The sequence below is a fragment of the Clupea harengus genome, unplaced genomic scaffold (assembly GCF_900700415.2).
Source record: "Clupea harengus unplaced genomic scaffold, Ch_v2.0.2, whole genome shotgun sequence".
Taxonomy (NCBI): Eukaryota; Metazoa; Chordata; class Actinopteri; order Clupeiformes; family Clupeidae; genus Clupea; species Clupea harengus.
In genome coordinates this window covers 4,837-17,101 of record NW_024880631.1, presented here as the reverse complement: position 1 = coordinate 17,101, position 12,265 = coordinate 4,837, and the positions used below count along the sequence as shown (strand labels likewise).

The 12,265-nt window shown below is 43.3% G+C and overlaps 1 protein-coding gene across 1 annotated transcript; it reads right to left on the bottom strand.

The window, feature by feature from the left end:
- Positions 1–813: 813 nt before the first annotated feature.
- Positions 814–11,440, bottom strand: LOC122132514 (guanylate-binding protein 1-like). Its single transcript, XM_042707199.1, has 10 exons — positions 11,248–11,440; positions 10,141–10,218; positions 9,751–9,800; positions 9,251–9,360; positions 5,699–5,916; positions 4,996–5,238; positions 4,102–4,382; positions 3,633–3,845; positions 2,657–2,759; positions 814–1,628 (listed from the first exon to the last, which is right to left on the bottom strand). The coding sequence occupies exons 1-10, from the start codon at positions 11,438–11,440 to the stop codon at positions 814–816; spliced, it is 2,304 nt and encodes a 767-aa protein (XP_042563133.1).
- Positions 11,441–12,265: the final 825 nt, after the last annotated feature.

The window sequence follows — 12,265 nt, the reverse complement described above, 5'->3', positions numbered from 1 at the left end:
GACCAGGGTTTCACAACCCTTTCTACTCCAAGCCCCACCTATTTGTAACAGGGTGGGGCCCAATAGACACCCTGCTTATTTTAGCTAATCTATATTCCATTCTAATTGATAAGCGATTGTTATATGTCACAAAGAGCAACATCCGCACCTACTACAGGTGGGAGCATAGAAATTAATACAAGAAAATCTAACTCTAGATATAGATATAGATATTGAAATTGTATTGTGCACCAGAAAACAACATAAAACCACTCAAGAGCATTTTCAGTCAAAAGAGATTTATTATCAAAAAGAGTTTTGAAACAAATGAATCAGCTAGGCCTAATTAAAATAGCTGTTGCTTCAGAAATGCAAACACAAAGGTTCAAATAAATAGGTCCAAATAATTATTCAAATAATTAAAATAATGATTTAAATCTGTTGCTGCAATCTATTATCAACATAAACAGCACAAAGCATTCCATGGCAGTGGTTCGTTTTGGTAGCTCTACACAGAAAAGCATATTTATACATTTTATATTGTGTAATATGTGTCTATACACATCGAATTTGTATCATACATTTTTTTTTAATATTGTTCCCAACTAAAAAGTTCTTCATGAAATATTAGCTTCAACTTGAAACATTTCTGCAGCCCACTAGAAGGCGCTGCGGCCCAGTGGTTGAGAAACACTGATTTAGACCATAAGCCAAGCCAACGTTTTTTTAACTATTCCGGCGCCTACACTGCTTTACCGCATTTTTAAATACATTTTATTTTGTACGTATTTATTATTTATTTCTATGAAATAAAGGTGTAACACGGCCTCGTTGTTACTTTTTCTTATGAGCTGCCTTTTTTTGTTGGGCGACTTTAGGCTGTTTTGCCTTCTTGGGTGGCGCAGGCTTCTTAGCCTTTTTGGTGGCCTTCTTGGGGGCTGCGGGTTTCTTCGCCATCTTCTGAGACTTCTTAGCAGCCGCTGGCTTCTTAGCCAATATCTTTATGGGCCTCTTTGCCGCTGGGGGTTTCTTAGCAGCCGGCACCTTCGCCTTGGGAGCAGCCTTCTTAACGGGCTTCTTCTTGGCTTCTGCCTGCTTGTTCAGCTTGAAGGAGCCGGACGCTCCAGGGCCCTTTGATGGGACCAAAGTACCCTTGGAAACGAGACTCTTGACGGCCAACTTGACTGAAGTGTTGTTCTTCTCGACGTCATATCCACCAGCAGCTAAAGCCTTCTTCACAGTGGCGAGAGAGTCGCCTTTCTTTTCCTTGGATGCTGACACAGCTTTCACGACGAGATCGTCGACGCTGAGTCCTGCCTTCTTGGGACGTGGGGCCTTCTTCTTGGGGGCTTTAGCCGGGGCAGCGAATGGAGCAGGACCGGGAGCATTCATGACGCACAGATTTGTATTGAATTGTTTGATCTCCTGGCCCTTGATCTCAGGCTGGTACATGAAACCCTTCTCCAGCATCCCCCTATGCTCCTTCAACTCCTTGTGCCTGAGCTGCTTTTCCTCCAGGTGCCTCATGCGCTCCTCCTGGCTGCGACGCTCCTCCTGGCTGCGACGCTCCATGGTACGCTGCAGGTCCTGAGACCGCTGCTCCTCGGCCTTGAGCTTCTGCTCCTGCACCCTCGCCTGCTCACGGGCCTCTGGGGGGGGGGGGGGGGGGAGAGAAAGGAAAGGGTCACGTTCGCTTTGGATTTCACTTATTTCACACGACAAGCTTAAAAAAAACCTAGTCAACGCCAACAACGTGACAAACAAAGGGACACTCTTGCAGGATAAATGGTCACTATAACTCTTTTTAATTTCGTTCAAAAAGGTGCCAGATTTCTAGAGACTTCCAGGCGAAAAACTCACTGTTAACAGTCCTGTATCCCATCGCTGTGTGTGCTTTCTTCTACTGTCTATGTCTGGCAAGTGTGATAGCGCCGAAGTTGTGTAGAGGCTGAGAGCGGTATTGCAGATATATAGAGATTTAGAAAAAATATAGCTGGCAACATTATGTTATATTATTATATTTTTGGAGCTGTGTACTTAGTTCAAAATTTTTAATTATGAACTATGAACTGAACTAGTAGAAAGTGAACTTTCCCAACACTGACTGGGGACAGTGGGACAGTGCACAGCGTAGAAAATAAATCTGATGCGTAAAACGCAAGAGCAGCAGTGACCATTAGCCCAAACTACTGGAGAGTGTGAAATTGAACACCGGAACGAAGAAAAATCTTGTTCATGGCGGCCAGCCCAAGAGACATTTTTTTAGGACAATGCGCTAATTTTTCTTCTTCGGTCTTATTAGACTACAATATATGATCATAAATAACAAAAGAAAGTCACTAATCTGTATTTACATGATGGATGATAGCCTGTTCGTTTACTGCTAGTTAGACTACCTCTTTACAGATGCTTGAGTCTTTACACTGGGTTTAACCTTTTAAAACATACATTTTATTCTGTTTTTAAAGCCTGACAGGATATCTGTTAACTTCAAAGATATCTGAGATGGATTAATTGCATTTACCCTTAACATGTGCTCCTGCTTCCAGGCTAAAATAGAAATAACTTCTAATAAAGGGACCCTGTGTTAGGCCCATCTAACCTGAACTTACTGCATGAAAATCACTGATTTGCTTTGATTGGCTGAAACCGCATGTGTCGGTGGCAGCTGTCTTACCGGCTATCTTCTTGTCGGCCTCCGTGAGTTTCTCATCAGCCATCAAGATGGAGTTGGCCTCAACTTTCTTCTCCTTGAGAAAATCCTCCAGCACATCTTCCCCCTGGATACAAGAGAGAAAACAAACATACATACAGTATATGCACACTCAAACATACATTAACACAGACACAAACACTCTCTCTCTTTCTCTCTCTCTCTTTCACACACACACACACACACACACACACACACACACACACACACACACATTAACACTCACACACATACATATCTGCACACTGCAACATACATACCAAGATACACACAGAAACACAAACATAAAAACACACACACACATACATACACACATATATAGAGGTGCAGCTCAAAAAATGTGAATATCGTGGAAAAGTTCAAAAATGTTCATATATTCTAGAATCATTATACATAAAGTGGCATGTTTTCAAGCCTTTTTTGTTTTAATTTTGATGATACAGCAAACAGACCATGGAAATCAAAAATCCAGTATCTCAAAATATTACAAATAAAGAATTTAAAATACAGAAATATCAACCTGAGAAGAGCTCTAATCAGCTTAACAATTCTAGAAAACTAGATTTTTTTTCCACGATATTCTAATTTTTTGAGATGCACCTGTATATTAGATCCAAACATGCCATACACATGCACACACATGCACACACACAAAACACAATCACACAGAGAGAGAGAAAGAGAGAGAGAGAGAGAGAGAGAGAGAGAGAGAGAGAGACACACACACACAGACACACAGAAACAGAGAGAGAGAGAGACAGACACACACACACACACACACACACTCAGACAGAAATACACACACACACATTAACACTTAGACACACAGAAACATAGAGAGAGAGAGAGACAGACACACACACACACACAGACAGAGAGACACACACACACACACACACACACACAGAGAGACACACACACACACTGCCCTGGTACTCACCTTCATGCCCTTCTTTTCATGTTGCCGGTACTTGGCCACCATGGCGTCTCGGTCACGGCAGTAGATCTCATACCCGCCTGGCTTGGCATAGGTGCCCTGCTGAATATTGGTGGCCATCGGTCCATACAGATCCAAGAGAAGCTTCCGACACAGCTTCTCCGAGGCCTCCATGTTCAGAGTGATCAGCTGATCATAGAGCTGAGACACCTTCTCCTGTCGGAGGGGAAGCCACAGCACAACATGAACTACAAATACGACAGGATGAGTTCCTAGTGCAGAGTTCCAATTGGACAAGAATGAGTACGAATGCCACGCTCGGAAGTCACTCTCCACACAGCACAAAATGAATGGATGAATGAATATATGAATACATGTAAATGTAAGAACTTCAATTTCAACCATTCATCATCACTGTAGGTCTGCAATCGTTCCTTGATATTTAAAAACTGTTCAACTTTTCCAAACTCACCAAGAGCTGTGTCATGTATTTCCCCTCCTCATCAAGGAAGGAATGTTTGAGGAATTCCTGCGTTGCCATGGCGTTGAGGCGTTGGTGTTCTGCCGAGACAGTTCCAACATCCATGGGAAAGGTCTTACTCAAATCCCCCATGCCCTGCTCATAGAGCTGGAAGCCCTTATTCATGGCCGACTGGTTTTCAATCTCTGCCATGGCAACCACAGCATTCTCCAGACAGGGAACGCTGCCACTGTTGATGGTGTCCACGTAGATCTTCACAAGATGGCTGAACCCTAGAGACAATGAGTGAAAGGCAAGGGGGTGTATGTTTGTAGTCACTCAATCTAGATCTCAAATAATGTATGGAATCGGAGTATAAGTAAAACAAAAACATTGCTTTCACATCATTTTAAATTTGCACTTAGTATGGTATTAACATATTAACATTTAAAGGTTTAAGTGTAAATGTTTCTAGGTATTTGCACTTAAGACGTGTACTCCCAGTACAAATACATACGGTTTATTAGATGCACTTATGATAGTGTTTTGGACCTGAGTAGTGTTAGTAACATATTGTGTGTTAACATTAGAACTATGTTGTATTATGTACTGTATGTATTGTATTGTGTATATTAAAACCTTTAATTACTCAACATTTGTACGTACATTGCACCAGAAGCCACTCAAAATAAAGTGTGACTAAAACCTTTCTGGGCTGTTTGAGTCTGCAAAGATACCAGCAGCTGGATCAGGTCAGAGACAACATCCATCCATCCATCCATCCATCTACCCACCCACCCACCCCCCCACCCATCCATTCATCCATACAATCTATTTTCTCTTCTGCGTCTATTCAGTTCTTCCTTCTTCTTTGAACAGCGATACAAAAGAAGCTCTGTGACTCACGGCTGCCGGTGACCTTGTGGCCACCCTGTACCATCTTCACGCGGCTCTCTTCAAAGACGTAACTGCAGAAGCGGTCAGCATCACTCAGGAAGTCTGGGTCAAGGTCGGCCTCAGCCATGGAGTCCAGGTTCGTCCTGTTGTTCACCAACATTGGTAACGGGAAGGTGAAGCACTTCCGGGTTGGGAATAAGTTCCGGATGCACTGTCTCGGGAGGTTGTAGGTCACCGCTTTAGTGGACACACCTGTGAATCCAAATCCAAAAGCTGTCTGAAACTGAGGCTAATTACTCTCCTTAAATGTATGAGTGTATAACTTTATATCTGAAGTGTATGCCTGTACAACAAGGGTAGAATATTATGTTACTACCTAAACTAAAAAGCAAGTAGGCCTATGCACAGTATTTATACTAATTAATGTTCAATTCTTTATGATCTGCAATGTCTGTTTGTGATGCCGCACATATGCTGTATTCTGCTGTTATGTTAGCAAATAATTAAAAGTTAAATAGGTTTATGAAAAAATCCACTTCCAAATCCAAATAATATAATAACAAATAACAAAAACAACATTACTACTACTAATACTACTTCCTCTCATACTACTTAATAATAAGAAGAATACAAATAATAATAAAGGAATAAGCCATTTCCATTTTGTCAAGAAAAACAAAACTATATATATTTACCATTGATTGAGACTAACCTTTCTTCAGCTGCAGGGCAAAGTCCAGGTACTCGTCCTCACTCACGTCACGACCTTCGATTTTCCTGTCCAGAGTGAAGTCCCGAACGGCCCAGACAAAGTCAGGGAATAAGCGGACGGAGTTACTATCCTCTTCATTACCATCCTCTTCATCGCCATCCTCATCATGCGCGCCTGCTGACTTTATCCGGATGTGATCGGTCAGCTTAGTCACATAGCTGTGATTGGCTAAGGAAAAGTGACTGATACCGATTTCAATATTTGAGGATTTTAAAATCTGATGTAAAAATGATATCTCTCATCTCACTCTCATCATTTTTTATCAGCAACAATTAGCGTAGTGACATAATGTTGTTTCAATAATTATCTAGCCTAAACAAAGGTTCTCGTTTAGTAGACAATAATGTTTTGTATCGACAGAATTTTTGATGTAATCTGCTCTCCACCCGGAATGACACCACGAGGGATGTAGGTTTCCACGTTCCTTCCCTATGCTTACCGCTCATTTACAGTCATCCACTGACAAGCTGTGACATTAGCTAGTTTTGTGGCTAATTAACTTAGCAACTGTCAGCCATATTGCCAGAGAATGTGTGGGATATGACGAGGGAGAAAATGATAGGGCCGTTGTTCAGTTACTCAGTACAACTCCCTTACTGTTTCACATATAAACAAGCAATCAGGTTAGCCTCCATTACTCAATGCTAACAATATTTTGCTGTGGAATGTACGTTACGGTGACCGATAGTAACTTACTTGCTGCTCCTGTGGGCAGCGAGGCACGTCCTGTCCCTCAGGGCAGTTCATATACCTGGTCACCTCAACTACGGTGCGGTTATCGAGGGGCGATCCTCGAGCAGCAGACTGGTGCCTTCACCCACAAGTGATAAACCAGATCTGGGTGCGTTTTTTCAAGGCGCAGGTGGACCTGTTCGCGAACAGGCAGAACACCTGCTGCCCGCTCTGGTTCTCGCTAGGGGGCGAGTGTGGCATCCCCATCTGGAGTGGTGGCGTCTCAGAGCTTGGCACCTGAGAGGTGCAGGCTCATAGCGTCAGGCTTGTCAGACGCGGTGGTGGCTACAATACAGAGTGCCCGAGCTGTATCAACACGGGCTCTGTATACCCTGAAGTGGCGCAGTTTTGAGCGGTGGTGTGCTGCGCGTCAGCAGTTGTTTGATGAGGGGAAGGTGGCTTCCACTCTCAAAGTGTACATGGCAGCCATTTCATTACATTTCACACATCATTAATGGCAGTTCTCCTGGCAGTCACCCGCTAGCGTCACGCTTTATGGCGGGGGGGAGACGGCTCAGGGTGCCAGAGAGACACCTCATACCCTCTTGGGATCTGCTAGTGGTGTTTCGTGCTCTCACAGGGCCTCCGTTCGAGCCCCTGGAGACAGTAGACATAAAGTTTGTCTCTTTAAAGACTGCGCTGCTGCTGGCGTTAACGTCAGCAAAACGCGTTGGTGACATGCAAGCCCTGTCAGTCAGCCCATCGTGCCTTCAGTTCTCGATCGCTGGTGACAGAGTGGTTATGCGACCTAATGCTGCTTACACACCTAAAGCGGTGGTAACCCCATTCCGCAATCAGGTGATTGAATTAGCAGTTTTCTCGCCTCCTCCTTTTGCGTCAGCAGAGGAGGAACGTTTGAATAAGCTCTGTCCAGTGCAAGCTCTCCACTGTTACGCAGAGCGCACTAGAGCTTTCAGACAGTCAGATCAGCTATTTGTGTGCTTTGGTGCACGTGCAAAAGGCAGACCTCTTTCAAAACCGAGCCTCTCCCGTTGGATAGTAGAGGCTATCGTGTTGTCTTATAAGAGCTTGTCTTTAGATCCCCCGGAGAAGTTGCATGCGCACTCTACGCGGGGGGTCTCGTCTTCCTGGGCCTTACTAAAGGGCATCTCAGTGGAAGATATTTGCAAAGCTGCAAGCTGGAGTTCTCGCCACACTTTCATTAGATTCTATATGTTAGATGTGGCTGAACCTAGTTTTCTTCATAGCATTCTGCGGGCAATCGATCTCTGAATCCCCTGGCCTGAGAACGATGTATATGATAAGTGTGTTCATTGGTGTCTACATGTTATGTTGCACATGAAACATTTCAGGGTGGTTTCCTACAGGCGCAGGATCACGATCCTCGCCGCCTATGATAAAGGTTGCCCTGTTAATATGTTCACCGCCAGCGGCCGTATGAACCTCTATGAGGGCAAAGGCTTCAATAAGCTGGTGTGTGTGATTGGCTGCCACTGTATTATCAAGCGGGAATGTATAGGGTCCCATACTGTTATGTCGCAGTGAACTGCGACAAGGAACGTCTCGGTTACGTACGTAACCTCGGTTCCTTGAGCAGGAACCAGACATAACAAAGTTGGCGTGTACAGTGTTACCTTGGATTGATTGTCTTGCTCAGTTTCTTTCTAAGGAAGAGATCTGATGCGTAATCTAAGATATGGACTCCTGAGGGGCAGGCTCAGGAGCGCGCATTGACAGATCTCGTGGCCTTTCAGGCGTGAATAGATAAATGCTTCGATTTGTACCCATGACTGACGTCATGTACCATACTGTTATGTCTGGTTCCTGCTCAAGGAACCAAGGTTACGTACGTAACCAAGACGTTAATCACACACAGGCAACTGCAAACTGTTAATATGGTTCCCTAAGCTAGAGATAGCTAGGATAATTAATAGCCAGGTTAACTGCTCCATAGCATCCCGTTAAATAGTCTGGTAGGAATACACGACACCCCTTACTTTTAAACGGCGCATTCCAACACTGAAAACCAGGCTTTTCAAAAATGCTGCCCTAGGCAGATACATTTGAAAACTGGAGTTGTAGCGTGGACAGGGCAGGGACAACTGAATTTTTCAGACATTCGGTTTGCTTGAACTATGGGTGAAAATACAGTTTAAAGTAAACCATACAATAACCAGCAATTCTGGGTAAAGCGTGGCCGAACAGCTAGCTGGTGGGACACTTTTGTATATGCCTATATTAAATGATATATCAAATATAAACATTTAAAAAAAATAACATTTCTGATGTTCGTATTTTTCAAATTTCTTGCAGGCACATAGTTTTCATTTAGCAGCTGATATGTCACGCTGAAACACCTCTTGTTTCGTTACTAATAGAGTACATAATTAGGCGCACTTTACGCATATCCTCCCATCTCTTTGCGGCGAATACCCACTTTCCCTTATACACTCCCAGCAGCGGTAATCTAAAGTGCACCACCTTTGATAAATACGGTTTTAGGTTTTTACCCGCTATTTTACGCCTGAAACAGGTGCAATCCTGTTAGTAAATGAGGCGCTTAGTTTTTTTTTTACTGGAGGTTAAAAATGTCGATATCAATAGTTAAGCAATTAGCTTCTGTCAGCTGATGACATCGGAACACCGATTCATTAGTCGGGCTCTAGTAGTCATCACTGTTTAGGTGCTACGAGGGAAAGTGTGTGTGGATGTCAGTCTGTGTGCATATCTGTGTTTATGTCTGTCAACTGAACGTGTGTGTGTGTGAGAGAGAGAGAGAGAGAGAGACAGACAGGATACTGGAGTTCCTCTACAGCCCGGTTATCGATGGTGCCTCTGCTGTTGTACACCAGGGTGCTGCTGAGCAGCAAGCCCAGACAGAAGATCCAGGTATCATTCTTTGAGTCACCCTACGATGAGATTTCATGTAATTTTAATGAGGGGCATTCAGCTGGTTGTACATTCATTCATTTATACAGGCAGAGGATCAAGGCATTGTTCTCTGCTCTTTCCAGTGTTTGCCCATAATACGCTTGAATAATGTTGCTGAGGACGGCATTCTGACATGTCTTTCTCTCTGCTTCCATACATGACAATGAGTCATATGGCTTTCTTTGTTTGACAAAATATATATGATTGAAATATTACAAAATATTGTACTGGATTATCAACCAAACATTCTCTGGGGTCAGAATTGCATTTGAAACCAGTCAGGCTTCAGTTGAACTTCTTCCTACCACTGCAGTAAACAGCGTATGAGTATAACATGTATGTAAATAGTGCAACGTTGGTGCCCTCACCTTGTCGACATCACCCAGTCCTTCAGTGTCTAGCAGCAACAGCGTATGTCCTGAAACAGACATCATCCAATTGTCACTGACACAGACTTCTACTTCCTGTGTTACACATGGTAACCATAGTAACAACAGTAACAATAGTAACTAAATTCTAGAGCGCTTTATCACCCATGTCCTCAAGACACACAAGAACAGTCAGAGAGTTTCCATGGAGAACCAACGTAATGTCACGCTGACAAATAACACCATAACCAACATTGGTACTATGGTTGGGTACACAAGGATCTTTTTTCTCATTGTTATTATTGATAAAGTGTGAAAAAAGAAAAATAAATTACCAATGAACAACATACAAACAAACAAATGAATTACTTAATGAATAGATTTGCTCACCTGACTTAGAGGGGTGAGGCACACACCACATCCAGATGCCTTTGGTCTTAGACTCAATGGTGCTGCCCAGAGCAAAGCCTGAAATAAACAACTTATATTTGAAACCATTATCAATGTTGTCATGGCAACAAAGGCTCTACAACCCACTGTGATGGTGTGTTTATTTTATTTATGGATCATTGGGCCCTCAAACTGTGGATACCGATGGATTTTAAGTCCGATGTTCAAAAGTAGACCCTACTGGTGCTACCGGTTCTGTGGTCCATGGGAGTATGTACAGATCAGACCAAACAAGATGTGTTTCAGTTCAGAGGCTGCACAGCAATGAGTACAGTTGGGAGTACTGTGCTGAAGCAGAAGACACGTTTGCAAAAAGACACATTTGCAATTAACCTTGTTTCTTGTGTGTGTGTGTGTGTGTGTGTGTGTGTGTGTGTGTGTGTGTGTGTGTGTGTGTGTGTGTGCAATACAATTATGGAGTAATGCTAATCTGAAGCTGTACTTGCACCGAATTTAAGCCCCATCAGTTTTCTAACTTTTACATATGGCAGCCATGACACCTCTAACATCAAACAGTTCTTTATCTGTAAAGATGCTTAATTAAAATGCCTGTTCCTTCCTGTCACCTGTTTGGATTATTCCAGGTATTTTTCCCAGCACCAAACCCTCTACTGCTGCTTTATCCCAAAACAACTGATTTCCGTCTGTGCTTGGAATCTGAAATATTCCTGTAGCTCATTACACAGTGATGACTCAATATCAGTCTGTTACAGGGCAATAGTGGCATTACAACAACATGCTGGGTCAAGCATACTGAGGCTATCGCATATGAGTATTCGGCATGTGTTGATGTGTGTGTGTAATTTTGTGTGACTGTGTGTAAGCTTGTAGCATATGTGCCAATGCCTATATTCCTTGTAGCATATTTGAGTGCGTAATAGTTTTAGTGTGTGTGTGGGTCTGTGGGTCTGTGTGTGTGTGTCTGTGTGTGAGTGTGTGTGTGAGTGTGTGTGTGTGTGTGTCTGTGTGTGAGTGTGTGTGTGCGTGTGTGTGTCTGCTTGCATGTGTGTGTGTGTGTGTGTGTCTGCTTGCATGTGTGTGGTTTACCTGACTGTTGCCCTGCTAGCCGATTCATGAGGTAAGACTTGCCAGTGCGGTACAACCCCACCACAGTCACCACCACCACAGGCTGCTGGATCCCCCTGAGGATGTCCAGGGCTGATTCCACTGTCCGCAGTCCCCCCTCTGCATTCTCAATCAAGCACACAGGCGCTGACATGTGGGGTGGACCTCTAGACATCGTTGGTTGTAAGATGGCAGGACAACCTACAAAGTTAACACCACACACAAATTGTTGTTTTTTTTATAGTGTCAGACAAGGTTTAGGGGTTAGGCAGGCCTACCTAAAGGGGAGGAAATAACACGGAGGACTACATCTAATGATAACTAGTTCATTAGGTATGCCAGTAGGTGGTAGCACCAGATACGTATCAGTGACCAGCCAGGGGTAGATATGAAGAAGTTCACAATGTAACTGCATGACAATGACTGTCATTAAAAGGTATTATTTAAAGGAACTAGTTTAAATATATAAATATAGCACAGTGGAATGTACGTGACCGTTATCTGCAACGCCAGTTTTAATTTGTGGATTAACCGTTGGAAGCAGCATTAAGAGGAGGTAATGTGCCAAATAGAACACAGTGAAATAGCCTGGGCTATATGGCATGACATTTAAACTGGATCACCTGTATTCATGTGTGGATTAAACTGGACGAGTCCTAAACGTTTCTGGTTAGTGTTTGATTGGTGGTCAGCAGCATAACTAGCCTGTTACCTAACTGTATATCAACATAACTTGTTATTGTAACAGAAGAAGGTCTCAACTGAACAGTGTTTTTTCATCAGGAATCCGCAGGGCTGTGATTGGTCTAAGCCATTGCTGTCTACCTTGTGGGTAGTAGCATGCTAACATTAGATAGCTGGCTCAGACACCTCGCAAATCCCCTCAGACGTATTTTTAAGTTACAATAACGGGGGTTTTACATTGCACAGTGTCTATTTCAACTTTTATGTACAAATACGACCATCTACAGAGTTTGGTCCGCCATCTTTTTTTTACTAC

Coding starts and splice junctions, on each gene's coding strand:
- LOC122132514 (XM_042707199.1), bottom strand. CDS start 11,440: ATGTCTAGAGGTCCACCCCACATGTCAGCGCCTGTGTGCTTGATTGAG. Junction 5,917..9,250: donor CGGGCTGTAGAGGAACTCCA/GTATCCTGTCTG, acceptor AGCCAATCACAG/CTATGTGACTAAGCTGACCG. Junction 4,383..4,995: donor CCACAAGGTCACCGGCAGCC/GTGAGTCACAGA, acceptor CATTGTCTCTAG/GGTTCAGCCATCTTGTGAAG.